The sequence below is a fragment of the Etheostoma spectabile genome, chromosome 23, assembly GCF_008692095.1.
Source record: "Etheostoma spectabile isolate EspeVRDwgs_2016 chromosome 23, UIUC_Espe_1.0, whole genome shotgun sequence".
Taxonomy (NCBI): domain Eukaryota; kingdom Metazoa; phylum Chordata; class Actinopteri; order Perciformes; family Percidae; genus Etheostoma; species Etheostoma spectabile.
The window spans coordinates 13,356,405-13,379,444 of NC_045755.1; the positions used below are offsets into that span (position 1 = coordinate 13,356,405).

General features: G+C 41.5%; 1 protein-coding gene across 14 annotated transcripts in view; it reads left to right on the forward strand.

Annotated features, from left to right (window-relative positions):
• The window catches only part of pcloa (piccolo presynaptic cytomatrix protein a), a 71,302-nt gene that overhangs the window by 21,428 nt on the left and 26,834 nt on the right, over positions 1 to 23,040 (forward strand). For 12 of the 14 annotated variants that reach the window (XR_004327632.1, XM_032504640.1, XM_032504641.1 and 9 more), the window contains 8 exons: positions 5,234 to 7,960; positions 9,099 to 13,185; positions 13,526 to 15,063; positions 15,855 to 17,925; positions 20,031 to 20,078; positions 20,691 to 20,773; positions 21,026 to 21,101; positions 22,257 to 22,382. Coding sequence is in view for 13 of the 14 variants with exons in the window: in XM_032504640.1 (XP_032360531.1) it covers positions 5,234 to 7,960; positions 9,099 to 13,185; positions 13,526 to 15,063; positions 15,855 to 17,925; positions 20,031 to 20,078; positions 20,691 to 20,773; positions 21,026 to 21,101; positions 22,257 to 22,382 (10,756 nt within the window). In the remaining variant the exon portion in view is untranslated. The remainder of the gene's footprint in view (positions 1 to 5,233; positions 7,961 to 9,098; positions 13,186 to 13,525; positions 15,064 to 15,854; positions 17,926 to 20,030; positions 20,079 to 20,690; positions 20,774 to 21,025; positions 21,102 to 22,256; positions 22,383 to 23,040) is intronic. The other 2 variants (XM_032504648.1, XM_032504649.1) reach the window with 1 other exon arrangement.

Sequence of the window (23,040 nt, forward strand, 5' to 3'; positions counted from 1 at the left end):
CACACACACACACACACACACTTCTCATTGCTCACTCACCTTACTTTGGAATATCAATCCACAATGTAACGACATAGTCTGACACTCTTGTCACAAGAAGGAATTAATTGACTTTTTTTCAACTTTATTCAACCTTCATTTACCCAGATAATGTTTGCTCGGATGGCTTGCTGTGGTTTCCTGCAGCACTCTGCTTCACTCATATTCTGTTACGCACATTTCTATCTAGCAACTGACCAGTACAACCTCAGTCCTCCAGATTTGGTTACTAAGCATCTGAGGGTTAAAAGTGCTTTTCTCTGAGGCTTTTAGACAGCAGCATTTGATTTATTCAACTTCCTCCCCGCTCAGATTAAAGCCAACAATCTCCTGGTCCAAAGCCCAGTTCTCCAGCCTTAAGGCTACAATTGCCCACATAACATTTAGTTTCATGATTCAAACGAGAATTGCATCAACACATGAGCAAGGATCACTTGAAAAGGGTGCATACAGCACTTTGAACCAGAGATGGTAACACTGAACCAGAGATGGGAACATCTATAAAAGTGGGACATTTATTAGGACAAAGATCTTTTTTGGCTTGCAAAGGAGCTGTTGCTGTGATGTTCTGCTTTTCTAGTACATTATAATTAAGTTGGCCACTCAGCAACACTCACCAATGAGAAGAGGACAACGACTTCCGGACTTCACTTTTAACATGAGCTTTAGCACCGAAAGGTGACTTGAGCAATGCTGCAGAAAGGACGCTAGGATTACATAAGGATTATAAAAGACTCATCTGCCTCTTATCTGGATTAAAATAAAGATGTGCATTATTTATTTGCCTGTACAGTTGTATCTTGGAATATGGATTGAAAACACTAGTCTCATCTTTAAAGGAATAGTTTCTTCAACTGCTTTACCCTTTCCCTCACCACACCAAGCTCCTTTTCTCCTCCCGCCCTTTGTTTCATCCTGTTTGCTTATTATGTGTTTACTTCTTATTGCTTCTTTTTGTTCTTCATCTTGTTGTTTCTCTCTCCTCCCTTCCCTCTTCCTCCTGTTTTTCTCTTGCTGCCTCACACACCATAATCACCCTTTGTTTCTCTCATGTCCTCGCATTTCCTCTCCCGCTTTCCTTTGTCCATCCTCTCATCTGTCTTTATCCATCTGTCCCATCCCATCCTCCTCTAGATCCTCTTCTTCTCCCACTGTCAGTGCCAGGCTCTAAATTTAGACGGGTAAAACCCTCGTAGATGCCTAGTCTTAATCAAAGAGCTTCACCGACCTTCACAACACTGCAATTCCCAGTTGGAAACTATAACCGAACTTGGGCATAGCTACAGCCTATCTTGTCTGTATATCTGGTTGCCGTCTGCGGTTTTTAGTTTGTCTTCTGTTTGTGTCCTTGGAGGAAGTTTGAAGAGGATGGAAAGTTGGAGATAAAAGAGAGATGGAAACACTGAATCTGTCCTTATTCATTCATGTATGTGCTTGTATTTGTTTGAGAAACGTCATGTGGGAAGAGAGAGAGAGTGCAAGTTGCCATTTCCTGAGGTATTTCATGCTTTTCATGTGAGACTATGTATGACATCAACACCGTCAAAAACTCATCTCCGTTGGTGTTGGTGGGTGTCAACATTTTGGTACCCATGCACATGTGATGCTTGAAAACGTCCTTGTAAGAGCAACTCCCCTGCTTTTATGAGTCATCTACACTGCTGTTTGCAGAGCTCATGACAGCAGACAGACAAAAACGCACACAGGCTTGTCACATTTATTTGAAAGCTTACAGCAGGGTAGATTGTTATATAAAGATACACCTGTCTAGTTAGAGTTAATTACAAGACAAGGCTGCAAGACAACAGTGTAGCATCCCCGCTAATTTGGACCATGTAGATTCCCTCTATAAACAATTTGTGATGTGTGTGTTTTTACTGGTGAGATGTCTTCTCTGATGAAGACAGTTCTAACTATGGCTGTATGTTATCATTTTTTGTCATTATTAATTAACATATTCATCATTTTCAGCACTGCTAGCAACATGACTTTACAAAGGGTTATGTTAGTCTGTCAGTAGGTCGATTGATCCTTCCTTTTTGTCCAGTTGTAAACGTTTCAACTATTTCACGGATTAAAATGACCTTAAGTACAGGAATTCATTATCCCTAGAGGATGAAACCTAATGACCAGCCCCCCCAAAAGGGGTATGACCAAATACCTCCAGAACTAATGACATCCGCCTCCGCTGGACTTTTTGTTATTTAGCTTTTTGCAATTTTGCAAATGTTTGCATGCTTGCACACTACATTTAAATGGTAAGTAGGTAAAGTAAGTAAAGTTGATAGATATAGCACTTTCCACAGATACAAATCACAAAAGTGCTTCACAATAAAGTGAAAATACAGTAAATAAAAGACATAATAATACAAAGGAAAACATAGGGGCATAAGATCAGACAGCCAAAAAAACTGTGTCTGACTAAAAAGCCTGTTTGATGGTAAACTAAATGGTAAATCTGGTGAACGTTTTCTGCTAAACATCAGCATGTTAGCATTGTCATTGTGAGCACGTTCGCCTGTTGATGTTAGCATTTTGCTCAAAGCAACACTGTGCCTAAGTATAATAATAACTAATTGACTAATCAAATCATTATTAACTTGACTAATATTTTGTAAAAAAAAATAGCAGTGACAGAGGGAGCATGCTGTATAACTGGTATGTCATTTATGCTTCTCCCATCCCTCTGTATTATTATGTATAAAGTAGTCTGGTCTAGCTGGCATACAGTGCAGGGATAAAACCTGACGTGCCGGATGTCCCTCCCATTTTGCTATCTCTGCTATCTATTTTACAAAGGCACTGTGGCTGCATCCAGGGCTTAGCGTCGCCCTAGACAATTGTGATTGGTTTAAATTATTTCAAACAAGACTACGTTCTTTTTCCTATCACATAAAAAAAGCCCGGTAGCCAGACCATACTCCAGCGCTGACACAGTACTGTGGAGATAGATCTGGCAATGCGAGATTAAATATAAAGTGATCCAGCTACTTGGGAATGTAAAAAAAGGCGCAATGTGTATCTGAAATGCATTTGTTTCTGCCAGCGTTGCCTTGTGTAACTTTATGTAAAGCCAGGAAATCACTTATATACTTGATGGCCTTCCAAGGCATTGCTGTAAGATGTGTCAGTATGAAATGAATGAAGTCGGTCACTTATCATTAGTGAGTTAAAGTAACATATCTGCTTTAACAGAGAGGTATAACCAAATGATTAAAAAAGGGGTAATTTAGTTATGCATAGTAGCTTTAAGAAACACACTGCACAATTGCTTTTGAGGGTGCGGTAAAAGCTTTAAGTGTGCCTGTTGTGATTTGTTGATAACATCGGTGATGACTGGCTCTGAAGTGGCTGAGGCTGACCGACTGTCTGACTGAGAGGGTTTTCATATCTGGCGGTCATCTCTCCGGCTCTGAGTGCCTGGTCTCTCTGGTTTCACCGATATAACCATCAAGCTCTTTAAACTCCCATCTCATGTCGATCCCAGCAGGGACAGATGTGGACAGTGCGCATCCTGTACATATACACACAAATGCACTTGCATCCGTACTCTGTCCATCATCATGTCTGAAAATTAACTGGATTTCTGTCAAGTTAGGAGTGTAACATCAGCAAACCTTAGCACTGGCATCACTGTATGTGTTTCTTTAAAATCTTTTCTTTAGTGAATATTTCTTTCATCTTGTGAGTCAACATTGCACAAATATTTTCCCTGTCAAAAATATTTTTTTGCCTTTTTATGTTTGTGTATATGCCACTGAAATGTCTCCGCAGGTGTCTTGTTTTCTCTAGAGTGTAAGCTTCATATAGTTTAGGACTGAAACCTACAGCTCATTCCTTTTTTACCTTGACTTCCTCCTGTCTCCCTCTTTCTTTCTGTACTTGGAGAGAGGTGGCTTTTCTGTTGCATGGCTAAACATGCAGGCTGTGATTTTCTCCAAAGCCCGAAGTTAGCATAAACCCTGCGGTTAAGCTTGTCAAAGGCATTCATAAGAGCGGGGGTGTGTGGGGGTGTTATAGCTGTTGGTGTTGGTGAACTGAGGAGTTTACATCAGAGTGGAGGATGGTTGAAAACTTGCTGACTATTACTGTGTGTGTGTGTTTGTGTGTGTGTGTGTGTGTGTGTGTGTGTGTGTGTGTGCGCGCGCCCGCGTTTGTACGGTGTTTTTAGCTCAAGTGTTTTTCTCAAATCCCGACATGTTGATTGTTTATCAACACTATTATAACCACTTAAAGCAAAGCTCTACTGGATATTAAACTCTAATAATAGCTGCAGCTTTTGAGCTATAGCCCTCAGAAGGGCCTTTACTGTAGGTATGTTCCTCTCGAGTCCGTGTTTAAGTGAGTACCTGGGAATATACAACAATAATAAGAACACCATGACAGGACAGATTTAGCAGTTGTTGCGTTGCAAGTGGCAACGCTGTTAAGGTTTGCGTGAGGACTACATCCCAGGTGTTTTTAAGGACGAAATGATGGTAATTAAAGAATAAACACCTCTTGCCAATTCTTTAAATTGACATATGCTGTGCCTTAGCGTTTGAACAGAGGTGTAATTGGAACTAAATAAGATGTTCAGGGAGCACAGAGTCTTGGGAAAAACAGTTGCGCTTCACTAACTTGCACAGGAACCATGCAGAAAGTCCCTGCTTTTTCAGTCTGAATTGTTTTAAGTAATTGAAGTAATTGGTTTAGAAAATGTGGACATTCTACTGTCAAGCATGCCTACACATATGCCCACCAAGTTATACAATCATCAAAACACAAAATACACATTCAAACTCACCCTCTCTGTTAAGCTTGCCTCGTGAAATGTCTGCTCAGGCCGCCCAACCATTTCTGACATGCCTTGGTAAACCCTTGTCCCATTACTATGCATTATGCATAGGCCTTCTCTTGAGTCCCACAAATATAAAAGCTTCCCTTGAAATAGAAGAAGCTACACTGGTGACTTGTCACAGTGACGTTTTAACTAGGTAGAAACATTTAGTTTCACGTGTCCTTTCCAAATATAATTATTTGTGGGTATTTTTTAACAGTCAGGTTATTATGTGCAATTCAAACCAGACTCTTCACAGTGCTGTATAATGTAATATTTATGCCAGTTACTTATTTTCTAATTTAGTGATAGAAATCAGTAATTAATATGAATTCTCTAAAAATCTAACAATTGTTTCTTATCTTTGTCTTACAGAAAGAATGGCTCTGCCTCAACTGTCAGACCCAAAGAGCCATGTCTGGCCAGCTGGGAGACATGCCAACTCCAGCCATGGCTTCCCCAAAGAAGCAACCAGCTGCTCCTACTCCCTCTTCCACCCCTGCCCCTGCTGCTCTAGATAGCAAACCTGTAGTAGAAGCAGCAGACCTAACCCCACCAGCTCCTGATACCAAGGTAGTCCCCGAAACCATTACCACACCTGAGGGTGGATTAATTTCCTCTCACCATGATTCCTCTCATTCTGTCCCTTCCCCTCCTCCTGATAGTACCCCTCAGGAAACACCACAGTCACAAGAACAAAAACAACCACTGCCAGCTGAACCAGTGACTGAGCCTGTAATTCACCATGAACAACAAGCTCCAATTTCTGAGAGTGTTGCTGAGAGTGTCCCTGCATTCCCAGCAGTTGAGCAAAAGCAGAACAGCTCTGAGAAAATAGCAGAGAACAGTCCTCACTCTGACACAGAGCCATCTAATGTTGAGCAACAAGCACAGAGTTCACCTGTCAGTAGCATCCCAGCAGGTCTACAACAGAGTAGCTCTGAGAATGCGACAGAGGACCTTTCTCCCTCTGTGGACAGTGAGACGCAAAATCTAACGACTAATACAGGTTTAGACAAGACAACTGTCCCTGCTGAGGTAGAAACAGAGCCAAATCCCAAGATTACTAAGAGTGAGACTGCAGCTTCCCTGACAGATTATGAGAAAGTGGAGCCCGTTCCCAAAAATCTTCCAGAAGTGACAAGTAATTCAGTTGAGCCAAAACCTGCCTTGATCACAGAAGCAGTTTCACAGGAAGTTCCTGTTCAGCTTGATTTAAAGCCAGATTGCTCAGCTCCAAATGTAAAAGAGGAAGAAATATCAGAGGTAGGTTTACGTAAGCCAATTGAGGAACCCCAGATAGATGAAACTACTCCAGCAGGTCAAACTCCATCAGGTACAATAGACACAGCTTTTAATGTGGAGCAAACTGACATAACTACAAAACCAGAGGCCGACAGTGTAGCACCTGATGTCAAAAATGAAGTTACGACAGAAATAAAGGCAGAACCAGAACTTATAATAGAGAAGCCAGTGTTCAGAATGCCTGATTGTCCTGCAGTTGGGGTTGCAGAAAATGTAGCACCTATTGACAATGTTGAGGTCCCTAAATCTGACGAGACCCAGCAAGAATTAATACCAAAGTCAGCAAAATGTGTAGAATCTGAAAGTTCCTTAATAGTGTCAGATAACAAACACACTGTATTAACTTCAGATGAGGGAAGTCAAGCTAATAAAGTAGGAAATGAACCAATAGGTAAAGAGGAGGAGCCTTCTCCACTTGACCCAGCTGATAAGTCAGCTCATGTTGCTCCAGATGAAGGAGAAACCAAAGCACTAGAGGAAGCAAAAGAGGAGAACACTGTTGCAAATAATGTTTTTGAAAAAGTTCTTATTGAAGGGGCAGCTAAGCAGAAAATACCCAATGATCTATCAGTTGAGATGGAAACAGTGAAGGACACTGCTGAAGAAAAAGCTGTTGAAAAAGAAACCATTGAGGAGAGAGGTATTGAGAAGGAATCAATTGAGAACAAAACATCTAATATCAAAGCCTTTGAAGAGCAGGGAGTTCAAATGACTGCAGCTATTGCAGAGACGGTTATTGAAGTAAAAGATGACAAAGGGGAATCTTCTAAAGAAGAGGCAACTAAACAGAAAACAGTTGAGAAGGCAGATGATCAGAAAGATGATAACGCTGAATCAAGTCCAGCACCCTCCGCTACAGACACAGAGAATGGTAGTCCTGCAATAGACAAAAAAGAGTCAGAAATAGCAAAAGAGACAACTCCAACTGTTACTGATGAAATCCCAAAACAAGAGATACTGATACATAAAGAGATAGAACCCGACTCAAAGGATGAGCCATCACCCGCTGAGAGAAGCCATGTTGGGACAGCGTCAGTGCCAGAGGAGTCCGAGGAAAAAGAAAAACCTATTGTTGACGCAGAAAATGTAGCACATAAAGAAGAAAAACAGATACCTACAGATACAATGGTAAAAGTAGATAATAAATCTGAGGTTACCCCTGTTTCCCCAACTCCTGATTCTAAAGAGCAAGAAAAGGTTAATGTAAATGAATCCATGCAAAGTGTAGAGATGGTGTCATCCTCAGCTGTCATTAGTGAGACACAAGTCAGAGATGAAGCCTGTGAGGAGAAACTCATTCAGGATGCGACTGAAGCCGGTTCACAAAATACAAACAGTAGTGCTGAAAATCAACATGAAGTAGAGAGGGAGACGTTAGCTCTGACAAGCAGTGATGAGAAGCCGCTTGAGAAAGTTGCAGAGCAAAAGCTGTTAATCAAAGAGAAGGAAGGAAAACTTGACAAAAAAGAGGTTGAGTCACAACCTGTTGATGGCAATATCCAGGATTTTATTTCAGTATCAGAAACAAGCACAGTCTGTGACAAAGATGGCACTGCAGAGTTTGATGTAGGAAAGAATACAATTTTAAAGAAGGATGAAGTATCAGATACAGCTTTTGAAAATGGAGGTGTGTCTGCATCAGTAGTTCCAGTCCCTGTAGTAGAACCTGAAATCCCATTGTCTGTAGTTAGTGAGCAGGACAAAGGCCCAAAGGAGAAGGACACTAACATGGAGGAGAAAAAGGAGGCTGTAGCTCAGCCTCTGGAACAGTCCAGTGGTGATGATGCAGTCGCTGAGGTGACCATAGTATTTAGCATGAGTAGCGGTAGATTAGTGATTATCAATTGTTTTATTTCTGCTTTATTAAACAAATGTATTTAAGTACTGTACATGTTGATGCCAGTTATATAAAAGTGGCTAAACTAAAAATGTTCCCGTAATCTCAGCACTGCCTTATACAGTAGAACGTTTTAATTGAAGACTGTATGTATTAACCCTTGTATGTTATTCGGGTCAAATTGACCCATTTCAAGAGAAATGAAAAATGGTACAAATATACATTCTTTTCTACCTGAAAATCAACGGCCTTGCCTTATTTTCTGTGATAAACATGTATTCCTGACTCAATTCAGAACATTATTCTGAATATGACCACTTGTGTTTCTTCCATAGTGGATTTTTAACATGAATCACAACCTTATGACAAAAAACAAACCCCATTTTTAATTGTGTGCTAGTAGAGACTGATTGCATTCCCTAAACATATACGTTATGTCAATCGTTTGAAATTGAGATAAAGACAATATTTGTTAATAGATTATGAAGTAAAATTTTATTTCAGAATTGTTTTTAAAACCCCAAATAAGTCACGGGTCAATTTGACCTGAGAGACACGAGAGGGTCCCGAAAGTGAAGACAATACAAGGGCTAAATACCTGAAGAATACCATACTTCTGTAAATGTTTAGTTCTTAAATTAAGTAGTCTCAGAAAATTTAAAATATTATACTAAACCGGGGGTGTTTTTTCAGGCATTTCTTTTTGATTTTATGTATCGAAAAAACTAATTTTTATAACTAATTAATGTCCTAAAAAGCACATTCTCATCTCCATAAAGACGCCTATATATGATCAGCGGTAGAACCACAAGGTAGCGTGCAGAGCAGAGAGGCAAAGCAAAGCGCAGGAATTTTCTGAAATTAGCCTTGAAAGGTCAAAGTCGACGAGGTCAAAGTCGAAAAAATTTGAATTTTGAGCCTCGTGAGGCAGCACCGCTCTCCCGATTGGAAAACAACATATGTAGGCCGCTTTAGAATTTATAGTTGCCAACACATGGTTCACATGTAACAAGCTAAATAAATAGAAATTACTAGATATTACATTTTTACTGCAATATCTGAGGGGTGGGAAATAATTGTCTTATTTCAACCTAACAGGTGAAAACACTGGAGACCTTGAAGGAGCCTGGAGAGAAAGAAGTGGCTGCCAAGGACAGCAGTCCCACCAGTCCATCAGACCTAGCCAAGCTGGAAAGCACAGTCCTTCCCATTCTTGAGGCCAAGGCAAGCACGCAACCAAAGGATAATGAGGAGAAACTAACAGACAGTCTAAAGACCAGACGTAAATTAGAGGCGCTACCTCTCTCACCTGACTCACCCAGCTCAGAAGATGACCGAGAACTTTCAGAGAAGAATACCAAATGTACCACTAAGAAAAAGCTCCTTGTGCCCATGGATGTCAGGGCAGATTCCCTGGATGATAGCAGTGAAAGTTTTGGAAAGGAAAGCCCAATGTCTGGGGACGATGAGGAATTTATCCGGAAACAGATAATGGAAATGAGTGAGAATGAAGATGCTTCCCCGTCTGATGAGGAAAACCTAATCCGGAGCAAGATCAGAGAGAATGAGAAGAAACAAATGCAACAAAAGACAGTAGAGGTTGTTGAGAGGAGTGCGTCAGGAAAAGCCAGGCGACTTACCAAAAAAAGCACTATAAGTCCAGATGATGAAGAAGATAAGCAACTCCGTGGCTCATTTGATAAACCTGATATAAACAAAGAGGAGGGACAAGAACCAAAAGAAGAGGATCATCAGAGTGGTACTGGAGTTCGCAAATTTCAAACTATGGAGCTGAATTCAACCAGCAGCCCTATGGGTATACCTAATGATGATGGAGAGCCTGAAATGGAAAGCCTTACAGACTCTCCAGATGACCGGTCAAGAGGTGAGGGGTCATCCAGTCTACATGCATCCAGCTTCACTCCTGGGACATCCCCAACATCTATCTCATCACTGGATGAAGACAGTGACAGTAGTAGTCCCAGCCATATTCGTTCTGGTGAGGGTAAACAACACAGAAAAGCCAAACACAGACAACCTGGTCAAACGCTGCCAACTATTGAAGACTCTTCTGAGGAAGAAGAGTTACGGGAAGAAGAGGAACTGCTCAGGGAGCAAGAAAAACAAAAGGGTTCTGGGAAAAAATCCAAGAAAGACAAAGAAGAGATTCGAGCCCAGAGAAGGCGAGAGCGTCCAAAAACACCACAAAGCAATCTTTCCCCCATTGAAGATGCTTCACCAACTGAGGAACTGAGGCAAGAGATTGAGATGGAGGAAATCAGACGATCATCCTGCTCAGATTTCTCCCCCAGTATTGAATCTGATTCTGAAGGATTTGAAATCCATCCTGCAAAGATTGCAGCAGTTCAGAAAACCTATCAACTGCCTGTATCAGTATCTCTTCACTCTCCAACAGATAATCAAAATACTGATAAACCACAGAAAAAATCTCTCAAATCTGCTGATGAGGCTTATGAGGAAATAATGCTGAGGGCTAAGTCTCCAACACTTGACAAAGGTGAGATTCAACTGGAAAAAGAGTCCCTTTATGGAGGCATGCTTATTGAAGACTATGCCTATGGATCTCTTATTGAAAATCCATCGGATAATCTGGGGGAGCCAGAGAAGATTATTGTTCCTGTCCAGCCCAAAACGCTTAGATCACCAGATGAAGTTTATGAAGATATGATAAAGAAGAGGAAGGAGTTTATGCAGCTGGAGCAGGAATATGAAAATATTCAGCCAAAAAATGAAAGCACTAACCCAGAAATTGTGTTGCAACCTGCGGAGAATATCGTCCCTAAACACAGCATAGTAACATTTGGCAAAGATGGAAAGCCATTGTTGGATGCTGAAACTGCATATGAAGAGCTAGTTAAAAGAGTGCTGACTCCTGGAACAAGTCCAACTCAGCAGGAGCCAGAACCAGAAGCCAATGCATTGAGAAGGGCACTCCATCCCATTCCAGACTTAAAGGTGACTCAGTGTTCTTCAGGAGAGTTGTCTTCTGATGACGAGAGTATGATTAAAAAGGAAGCAGATACAACTGCAGTGTCAGACACAACATCACCTATGGAAACTGAGCCTGTGACAGTGTTTTCTGAGTCGCCTCCAACATCCACATCAGATCAGCAACCTCACACCACTATTGCAGAATCACAGGCTGAAATTGTTGACTTATCTAGTGCACTCCCAAGAACATCAGCCCCTGTAATTGTAAGTGTTTCACCCTTGCCCACAGTCCCCCAGTACACACCCACTATTCCCAGCGTAGTTTCAACTGCTCCACCTATACCCCCCAAGCCAAGTGTCCTGCGTCGGGCTAATTCTCAGGAAAAAGCAGAAGTACCTGTTGCACCACCACTGCCTCCTCCCACCCCACCAAAACCTACTGTTTTCCCCAGGAAAGCTCCAGTTCCACTTCCACCTCAGGCTTTAGCAACTCCAATCAGGTCTGAGATTGAGGCTTCGACTGCAGCCCAAATACCACCTACAAGACAAACAGTTACCCCAATGTACAAGCCTCATGTTCCCCCTCCTGTTGCACCAAAGCCATCCATTAATGCAGGGATTGCGGATAGCCACCGACCAGGACATGGTGTCAAACCACCAATTGCACCAAAGCCTGGCTCACAGCCGTCTTCACCTGCCCATGCTTCACATCTACCAAGACCCACTGTGCTTCCCACTGGTCCTGCTGACATAGTCCTGAATCTGAGCCCTTCCTCTGAGAGCAAGCTGTTTCATCCCTCACCAAAGTCCCCTTCTTCTCCAAGATATGCTAGCAATCATCGTGACACATATGTAGTCATCACACTGCCATCTCAGCCCAGCTCTCCAGTAGATAGTGTCTTAACTCAAGCTCCCTCTAGCCCTGGCCCAGTATCTCCTTCACGCCAACCTCAGCCCCAAAGTTATTACCAACCACAGCCGCAACCTCAATCTTATCCACAACCAATCCCTCATCAAACAACCAGGGTGCCTCTGGCATACACACGAGTCACAGAATCCATTGAAAGTCAAGAGATTTGTGGCCCAGAAAAACATGTATCTAGTTCTTGTCACACAATTGAGGCTGTATCTGCCTCAGCACAGCCACCTATGGTTATGCCTAACCTGATTTCTCAAGTGGTCACTACCGAAGTCCAAAGGACCACTGTCTCTGTTGTTCATGAAAGAACACCACCACCACTGCCAGCTCCAAGGGCAAATGGTGTCCCAATCTCGATGGAGAAACCTAAGCCCCAATGGCCAGCACAGAATGGACATGCTGTCCAACCCTCTGAGGTAGTAGATCTTAGGACTATGAAGGTGGACCCAGGATCAAACATAGAAGGTGTGGATCTGTCAGCTGGCCCAGACTCAAGACGTCAGTCCATTGCTACTGACGTCCTTCGTCAGAACAGTGCAGTGCAGTCACCTGTGGTCAACCTCAGTGCTGATTCATCCACTGTTTCTATAGTGACTGATAGTATCACCATTGTGACCTGTGCTGCTACAATCCAGCAATGTGACAATGTAGACATCTCTCAAGTATCTTCAGTACCCCTTCAGCTAACAAAAAACAAAGTATTTGAGCCAGTTTCTCAAATTATATATCGACCAATTGATTCTCAGCTTTCCATTCATGCTGGTACAGAGGCCCCTATTAACCTCTCAGTTGGATCAAGCACAGGTGGAGGAACTTTCCAGACCACCCCTGTCACTGTTGCACCCACTTTTCTTTCAAGTTGTGTTGCCAATGGATTAATGACGGGTACAACCACAGTGGCAGGAGCTGTTGACCTTAGCACAACTAAATCATTCAACACTTTGGTATCAGTGGATGCTGCAGAAGTGGTCACAGCTGTAATCACAGATGATGATGGCAAACCAGTGGATCTGACTGCAGGAAAAAGAGCTGTATGTTGTGATGTTGTATACAGGCTCCCATTTTCAGGAATCTGCACTACTCAGCAACCTACCACACCCTTGCCTGAAGATCGTTTTGGATATCGGGATGACCATTACCAGTATGACCGATCACCTTACGGCATACGAGGATTTGGTGGAATTAAACCATCAATGTCAGACACTAATCTAGCAGAAGCTGGGCTGTTCTTTTACAAGAGTAAGAACAGCTATAATTTCAGTGGTACCACAGAGGGTGCAGTTGATCTTACCTCAGCAAAGATTTCTGATGCAGGTCAGTGGAGTGACATTGCAGACCTGTCACTTAAATGTCACTTTGAACTGCCTCAACTCATTCACGGCTAATGCGACAATTTTTTTGTTTATTTTTGCTTTTGTTTTTGTTTTGCATGAACAGTTCATTTTTTATTCTTTTTTGCCCTTTTATCATAATCATTTTTGCATGTGCCTGCATGCAGTTACTGTACATCTTATTTATGCTTGTTGCGCTTTGGACATTGGAGTTTTTTTTCCTTTCCACCTTTTTTTTCATTATTTGGAAAAGGCTTGGCTTGCTTCAACATTGAATATGTCTGCATTATTTGCCCTCAACTGATATTTTTGACTTTTGACAGGTGAAGCTGTTGACTACTCCAAGAAAGGGACTTACGCAGGAATGACAATTCCGCCCTATTCCCAAGCCAGAGTTACAAGTGCTGTCGGTACACTCTTTGGTACAAGCAGCGTCTTGAGGTCATCAAATGGGGTGGTCTATTCCTCTGTTGCAGCACCAATCCCATCTACATATGCCATTACTACCCAACCTGGGTCCATCTTTAGTACAACATACAACACTCTGTCAGGTATGCATACCAGCGACACCATGCCTTCCCTGTCCAATCTCCAGAACTTGCCACTTACACGTTCCCACAGTTTCCTGTCTACCCTCTCCATTTCTGCAACAGAAGAACAAGGAGATGCCCCACTGAATTTGGAGATCTCTAGAGGAAGTAGTAGTGCTGCTGTTGGCACAGTAACAAGCTCTTTATCCCTTGACACCTACACTGATGCATCCCTGGAGGCCATAGCTGCTTCACTTGAGGCTCTGTCTTCACCTTTGGTTCCTGGGGATGGCCAATATCAGGCAGAGCGTGAGAGGCTAGAGATGGAGAAACTCAAGCAACAGCACCTGGCTGAGGAATTAGAGTGGGAGCGCCAGGAGATTCAACGCTTCCGAGAGCATGAACAGCTCTTGGTGCAGAAGGAACTAGAGGAGCTGCAGGCCATGAAGCAGCAGATCCTGAACCAACAAGAAGAGGAAAGACAGGCTCACCTTATGATGCAGAAAGAAACCTATGCCCAGCAACAGCAGCAACTTGAGCAGATCCAGAGACTCCAAGAGCAACTGCGCATGCAACTAGAAGAGCAAAAGTTTCGTCAGATGTACCCAGGTGGGGACATACCAGGGCATGGTGTGCAGGAGGCACTTGTCTTAGGACCTGATGGCACAGTCCTGTCTCGAAAGATCACAGACAGTGGGTGCCAGACAGATGAAGAGGATGAGACAATCAGCAAAGCCTACACAGCAGGAAGAAAAAAGAGAAGTACTAAAAAGAGTGTTGACAGTTGTGTGCAGACTGATGATGAGGATCAAGAGGAATGGGAGGCTGAGACCAGAAACCGACAAAGCCGGCCACGCACTGCCAGGGGTGATAGGGGTGGGCATTCAGAGATGTCTCTTAAAGCCCATACTGAGATTTCTATACAAACAGATACAGAGGGCAACATTAGAATGGACACCAGGATGGAGCTGTCTGACTCTGAAAGGACCTCACCAAAGAAAAGACCTATCCCCTTAGAAATAGACCAATCTCCGAACCTGAAAGTTGATTCCTCTACGCTTCAAGCCCCTCCTAAATCTCCCAAAGTGCTTTATTCCCCCATATCCCCCTGTATATCCCCTAGCAAATCCCTTGAATTTGTGTCCTATGACAAATCACTGGGTGATACAAGCCCACAAAAGCTAAGAGGAAGTACCGATCTATTAAAAGCCTCTCCAGCAAGTCCCAGGGGACCCAAACCCATGCAGAGATCCATGTCTGACCCTAAGCCCTTGAGTCCAACAGGAGACGAAAGGGCAACATCTGGCACCCAGTATGGTGAAAGCTATACTGTGAGTACTATACTTATCACTTTAACATATATACATTGACAGAAATGTAAGGACAAAATATAATATAAAAAAGAACATAGGAGCTGGCTAAACACAAAACTGGGTTTAATTTAACTGTAAAAAGATGAGGATGTTATTTATGTTTCAAATGTCCTTTTGGTTTATAAAGTGCAAAACTAATTGAGATGTTTCTGTAGTTGTTTCCAGCTTGAGCCGATTGATTCATAAAATACAATGCTAGCAGCTCCAGTGATTGCAGTTTTTCTGCTCCATGTAAAAATATATGTTAAGCATTTTGCATCATGACAAAACTATCCTTTGTGACATGATGGCTCAGTCATTAGCTATCCTGCTCCACAAAATACTGAGCTGTGAGAGATCCATTGAGGCTTGTTGTGAATAAATTACCTCTTTTGAAACTAAACTTAAGCATGTGCAATTTAGTGAGTAGTGAGTAATATGTATGGACAGTAGTATATGTCTTACTGGAAGTCACAAAAGGTGAACCATAATGTGTTTTCTAAAAACTTTTCATACACTCAAATACACCTCAAATGTTCATATCCTAATTTATAGTCATGACATCATAGTAACACTATAGTGAGACCAGAATTGATGCCCTTTTGTATTTTTCTAATTTGATAACATAACTCAAATTTTGCAAAATTGAGCAACTATCTCACGTTAATTTTAACTAAGCAATATGGTTCAGAGAAAGTAATTTTTTTCAAATTCTAAGGGGTTCAAAAATTCCCACAGTCCTAATCAGTTTTTTTTTACTTTGCCTACAGGAGAAAGGCTCGAGTGGCACACCAACAGGAACTCAAAAGAAAGTAAAGAGGACTCTCCCCAATCCACCGTCAGAGGAAGAGACAACAACGAGTGGCCAGACAGCATACAGCACTGGTTCGGCCCGTCGAAGAATGTGCCGCAATTCCAACATGGCACGTGCCAAGATCTTACAAGACATTGATCGTGAGCTAGATCTAGTGGAGCGTGAGTCCTCTAAGCTCCGCAAAAGACAAGCAGAGTTAGATGAAGAGGAAAAAGAGATTGATGCCAAACTTAGGTATTTGGAGATGGGCATTAATCGTAGAAAGGATGTGCTACTGAAGGAGAGAGAAAAGAGGGAAAGGGCATATTTACAGAGTGTTGCCGAGGACAGAGACTACATGTCAGACAGTGAGGTTAGTAACATCCGAGAGACGAGAGGTGGGCATGGAAGTGGAGAAGATGAGGAGATTGAAGGCCATGGTCTTGAACGTCCCAGAACGGCTCCTCAGTCAGAATTGGATGACTTTGTCCCACCTCAAACCAAGCATGAGTATGGAAAATACTCCCAGTACCAATACAATCAAAACCAATACCAGCAGTCTCTATACCAGACTCCCCAGTCCTACCAATCTCATTCCCTCTACTCCTCTGTCCCCTCACTCACTAGCGCCCAGCAGCAAAGTTACCACCAGATGCTCCTGTTGCAGCAGAAAGCCGCCAGACAAGCAGCTCTCCTCTCAGAGCTTGATGCAACTAAATATGAAGTCATTAGCCGCCAGCCTGATCCCACATCATCAGCTTACCTGGGAGTCACGTATGACAAATATGGCAACCATCTTGACCTCAGAGCCTTGGAGGTGGGAAGTATAGCACGTAGCCCCATGTCAGCTGTCTCTGATTCCTATTATACAGATGTAGATCACCATACACCTCGGAGTTACATGTTGCTGGAAGATGCTGCAGAACTGGCTAAGGGCTCCACAGGTCTGTCTTCATCTTACAGTCTGGCTGAGAGGGAGCTGGCCAAGGCCGAGAAGCTGCTGCGTAGGAGTGCTGCAGATCTGGGGTCTACTGACTATCTGGGATCCACCTCAAGACTCCATACTTTTGGAAAGACCCCTGATGAAGAGGATACAATGGAGGAACCCTACGAACTAAAACTCCTGAAGCAGCAGCTCAAGCAAGAGTTTAGGAGAAGTACGGGTGGGACAGAAAACTTAGAACAACTGACAGGCCTCTCCCAGCACTACTATACCCCAAGCACTAGCATATCTAGTTACTCCCAAAGAAATTATCCAAAGTCAGACAAGTACAGCATCAGTCGACTTACTCTAGAGAAGCAGGCGGCTAAAAATCTCCCAGCATCCATGCTGTACCAAAAACATAAGGCTCCATTGTTAGAGCCTAAGATCTCTTCCAAGTATTCTTCTATGACAGATAACAGAGGTTTGGAAACAGACTATACCAGCTATCTTGGGACAACCAGTGCATCGGTGAGATCCAGCAGGCTCTCGCAAGATGAGATTACCTTCGGCCTTCGTAAGAATATTGCAGAGCAACAAAAATACCTGGGATCCACCTTGGGTGCCAACTTGGCTGGGTCACTAAACTTGGGCCAGAGCTTAGGTTTGGACTCTGCCTATCCTAGTGGCAGTCGCTCAAGACCCTCATCCAGGCCCACATCTTGCTATGGCCTGGACTTGTCTATCAAAAGAGATCCTTCCAGCTCTTCACTGAGACTTAAAGGAGATGGTGAAACATCTGCCGAAGTACCAAGCTTTCAAACCCCATCTGGTCGCACGAAACCCACCAGCCTCCCAATTGTGCAAAGTGGCCGTGGCCGTATACCCATAGTGGCCCAGAACTCAGAGGAAGAGAGTCCATTGAGCCCTGTTGGGCAGCCTATGGGCATGGCCCGTGCATCAGCAGGACCTCTGCCACCCATTTCAGCTGATTCAAGGGATCAGTTTGGTTCCTGTTTGTCCTTGCAGGACTCCCAGCAGCCACAACATATCAGGGAAGAGCCAACCAGGGGTAGGGGTTATGTGCTGCTGGATGACCTGCAGGGCACCATGTCAGATAGTGAAGGTAAAAAACAGACTTGTTACATTGTCACTCTTTACCTACTTAATTTGTCATCCTTGAAAATGTCCGGTCATGGGTTGTCTTGCTTTCATTTAGTTAATTTTGTAATATTTAGCTGTTGTGTTTAATGAAAGTCTGCATGTGTCTAACCTTAACTTTGGTGAATATGTCCTCTTTTGTTTTCTGGTGTCAATACTTTTAGTCAATCAGTTGAGATCTGGTGTGCATGCATGCCTTTGTACATTTGCTCTATAACTCATAATGTGTGCTTGAATTTATTTTCATGCATGCACTGTTTCTGTCAGCATTGCAAATATTGTGTAACATGTTTCCATATTAGTTCACTGCATGACACAATCTAACTTTCTGTTCAACTCATTCGTATTAATGGGTTCTTATGATATCATACAAAAAATGTATGCACAACAATTCGTATGATATCTTACTCCCAGTTAAATTTAGCAGAGAAAAGGTTACTGTGAGCTGGCTGAAGAGCACTGTGAGGCCCCGGTCATTTTATTGGTCGTTGCAGTTAAGTTTAGCCAAGAGAAGGTGATTGTCATGTAAGTTTAGGCCCCAAAAAGACTAGACTAGACTGCTAAAAATTGTGTTTTGTTAAAATACCGGTCCCCTAATGTCGTACAAACCGGGACACGAATATTCGTTTTCTGGGTGAAAGCCCTGTGTTTTATGACCCATCCTCCCCAGTCACCTCCCTACATGGCATTTCACAGTCTTATACATCAACAGCCACTGTGCTGCATACAGTAATACATATGTGGAATGCATAAAAACTCCAGTGCATTACTTTTCGTAACTACACGTACGAATGGTTCATGAAAACAGCCTTTTCTGTTACAGCTACATTGTGGGAGTCTGCACTTCATTTAAAGTGTAATCTGAGCTTTTTCAACACCAAACTTTCACAGTCTTTCAAATCCTGCTTGTTACGCATACAAGGCTTGAGCCACAATACAGAATCACCCTTCCAAACCGATTTTGAAAGCTATTTTTCCCCCACAAACCATACACTGCAAAAGTGCCTCCCCTGCTTGCCAATTTTACATAAATGATGCAGTATTCTGTCAGTTGAATCAATCAGTTCTTTTACGGTTACTTTTCAAAATAAGAGAATATTTTAATAACACAGCCAATGGTCCGTGAATTCTATTCTATTCGTGAATTCTACAATAGTTGATGTGTAATGTGGATAGTGGATAATGGTGTATTTCATCATCATATTTAGGTGTATAAATATATTTATGGATTAATATATGACATAAAACTATAGGCAAGATCAAAACGTTATGACATTCCAAGAAAACAGATTAAAGCAGGATACTGTCACATTTTTGCTAATGCATGATTCTTGGATGCAACACTTACGTGTGTAATAAATATAAAACTTTACCATGCTTGTCTTTTTGTGATGATTTCTTGCATGTACTGTTTTGTAATACATCCGTGACTTTGGACTTTGTTGCATGGAATGCATTTCTTTAACCTTCTGTTTTTATGCTGTTTTCCTAAAGGTATTTCTGCCTTTTCTGTACATTTTATATTTTATTTAAATTATCATTTGCTGGGCAAATATTCACTTTCATTTATTTTTCTCTACACTTACTGAAAGCTTACTGAAACATTATTCTGAACTGCCATCACTAAGAGGACCCAGTTTTCTTTTAAAATGATGCCTAAACATTGTCTTATTCCAACAGGAAAGAAAATTATTGTTTTAAGCAAGAACATAATATTTGGGTAAATCTCAGTTTATTGCTGTTTTGCTTGGTAAAAGCCATAAAACATCAATTCATTTTATAAGCTACATGTGGTCATACTCTTCCAGTCATGAATACAACCATCACACTAACTCATGTGTATTATGGAGTACTTGTACAGCAAGGACTTGGTTAAGATTCCAAACTGAAAGATGCGAAATGTGAAAGTTTTAGTAAATTCAGATTAGAGGTACCGTTGTTTATCTTTCTGCTTTAAACATTTCAGTATCCCAATTCTGAGTTCAGTTGTCTTCAATGCAGCATAACTTGTTAATGAATTCATATGAATCCCATCATTTTGCAATGTAAACCCATTTGCCTTGATTCCAGCACTAAGTGATTCCCTGATGGCTTTGAACAGAGACGATGCATCCAATGGTAGAGTATTAGTTCAGTTCTCTAGTTATCTATTAGCTATTAAGACATTAACCTGCACCACAAAATGATGACCAAAATGTTGGGAAGGTTTTAGACTCTTGTAAAGTTGCAAACAAATACCTTTTACTTTGCTTTGCTTTAAACTAATTTTAGTGATTTAACATTTCATAAATATAATTATACTGTACTGATACACTTTTAACAATTGGAGTTAGAAATAATGTGAAATATGTACATACCCAACATTTGCATTCATGAAGAATTACCATACTATGAGTTTAGATTTTGCTACTATACATACTGTACTAACACTGTTTTTGTTAACTCTCAAACTGCATTTATTTCTGCCTATTTAACAATACCTGTGAAAAATGTCTTGCTCGGCATCCTTTCCTCTTTGCACAAGAAAGTGAAATAATTGATCAAATCCTTCTCTGGCCCTTGTTTTACTCACATTTTTATCCCAACCACAAACTACTATAGCCTTTGATGAATTGAATTCTGCTAAACGGCATGTAATAACCTTTATATGAGCTGATGAAGCCCATCCTATACAGTCAGAAGAAAATGTCTAATTTGGTTTTGAATTAGTGCTTGTTTTTATATCTGAAGCCTACCACCTTAGACGAGAGGAGACAGACTGGTTTGACAAACCTAGAGACGGACGGTCAGAGAATGGACAAGAGAAGAGACAGGTGAAACAGGAAAAAAAACATGTACACATACACCTATTGTCACATGCAGACACTGTAATTAAGATCTGTAATGTAATGAAATGCATGCCCTCACAATCAATCAATTTATATGCAGTATGCACGCTCTTATGTTAACTGCAGGTACTTAAATGCAGCATATACTGTATGTCCATGTTGCAAAGCTTCTACACTTAACAGTTTCCCATTTACCTTGTACGTAAATGACATCTCACTAATATGTATGGGCCACAGGGAAAAGGCCCGTACTACCCCTTCCCTCACCTCAGGGTCAAACTACAGAGGGATCCCAAAGACCGCAGTGTCTCAGGTAAGTTACCACAAATATATTTCATTTAATAATAACAACTGCAGCATGCTAAGAGCAGTATTACAAGTGAATGTGTTATTGACTGTGATGCATGCATTATATTTTATTGACCCCATTGCTTGCTGACTGCATCAAATATGCATGTTTACAGCATATCTATTATTTTCCTTTATTGATTTGAACTAATTTATAAAATAGATTTTTTAAAAAAAGGATAATGACAAATCAAATGTACACAATATGTACCACAACATCCCATTAAGTTTACAGACCATGACTATTGTGTGTTTTATTTATTTGGTATTCATGCCAGATCTCAACAAAGTGGCAAGTCAATGTCCCTGTCATTACGTTCCATCACACCATTTCTTCAGGCTCAAAGCAAGCAGGCATTTCATTTCCTGGCTTCCCTTTGGATTTGGCTCTTTTCCACGCTCATCAGTCATTGCCATGCTCAAAATGGAGTATCCCTCACACTCAGGATTAGCTTACAGAATTATCATTCAGCCTACAAAGGAAGCATTTTGTTTACGAGGACCCAGTGCTGAACTCCAGTCGTGTTGCCTCAGTCATTTTGTTCTTTCTTCCTTAACCATGTTTAATACTGCAAAATGAAGGAGGCTCTGCTACTGTGTAGGTGACGTGTGACCCGTGGAGGGACATGATTGATCCATATGTGATTTGTGGATAATCAGTAGTGGGTTTGGCATTTATGCTGTTGTCCAATTGTTCTGCAAAGACAGAGAGCAATAACTACAGAAGTGGTTAAATTGAGAAAAAACTTTGCATACAGAAAGTTGTAATGCCTTCAACTCTTCATCTGTTTAGGCTGACCAAGTATAGCTGCCATACAACCAACATAATACCTAAATACTTTTAAGAAATTATATTCTGTTTGAACAATTTTTTTAAAGAAAATAAACCTAAATACATTTTTATTTTTTACAGTCCATAGTTATATGATTGAATGTAGATTATTAGTTAATGTATTATGGCTTTTGAGGGCAGTATATTTGTGTCCTAAATTTATACCTTCTTTCTGCGTTGGTGAGTCTGCATGGGTGTGGGGACGCAACTAGTCGATGTTAAATGTCAATGAGACTGTAGAAAAATTAATAATGCTACTCACCAGTCTTTGTATTTGGTCCTAAACAGGAAATGGTCTGGGTATCCGTGTGGTTGGAGGAAAAGAGGTACCAGGCAGTAATGGAGACATCGGAGCCTATGTTGCCAAAGTCCTGCCCGGAGGAGCTGCAGAACAAACAGGAAAGATTCTTGAAGGTAAGCTTTTCTACCAAATTAAACTTCCCCTTGTGCAAAAAAATCTGCTAAATTTGTCAGCAAAAATCAGAAAGGATAATCCGAAGATGTAATTTTTATGAGGAATATTCTTATTTGCTTGGAGTGACACACGAGGATTAATACCACTGTATGTCTGTAAGGTGAATATGAAGCTACTTGCTGCCACAGCCGGTTGGTTTAGCTTAGCACAGGCTGTAAACAGTGGAAAGCTAGCCTGGCTCTTTTCAAATGTAACATAACAAAATCTACCTGCCCGCACCGCTAAAGCTCACTGATTTACGTGGAATGTATCCTTTGTTTAATTCATACAAAAAATGAAGTTTAAAAACATCACATTTGGATTTTACAAGGGATTATGTGCCAGACTATTTCCTTTCTACTTCTATTTCATATACAGTAGCTTGAAACAGGTACAGTTAGCAGTTTCACTAAGTCGCCAAGTAAGCATTGTGCACTAACCCCCATATATAAATATATGATCTGTTAGTTCACCTTTACACACTTCTCACTGACACCATCTCAGGATAAATTGCTGTGTGGTATATTACCAGGAATACATTTCATTAGCTGATATTGATTTCACATGGCGGCATTTGGGAACAGTTAACCCTGTCATCCTCCCAGTCCGTCTGTCTGC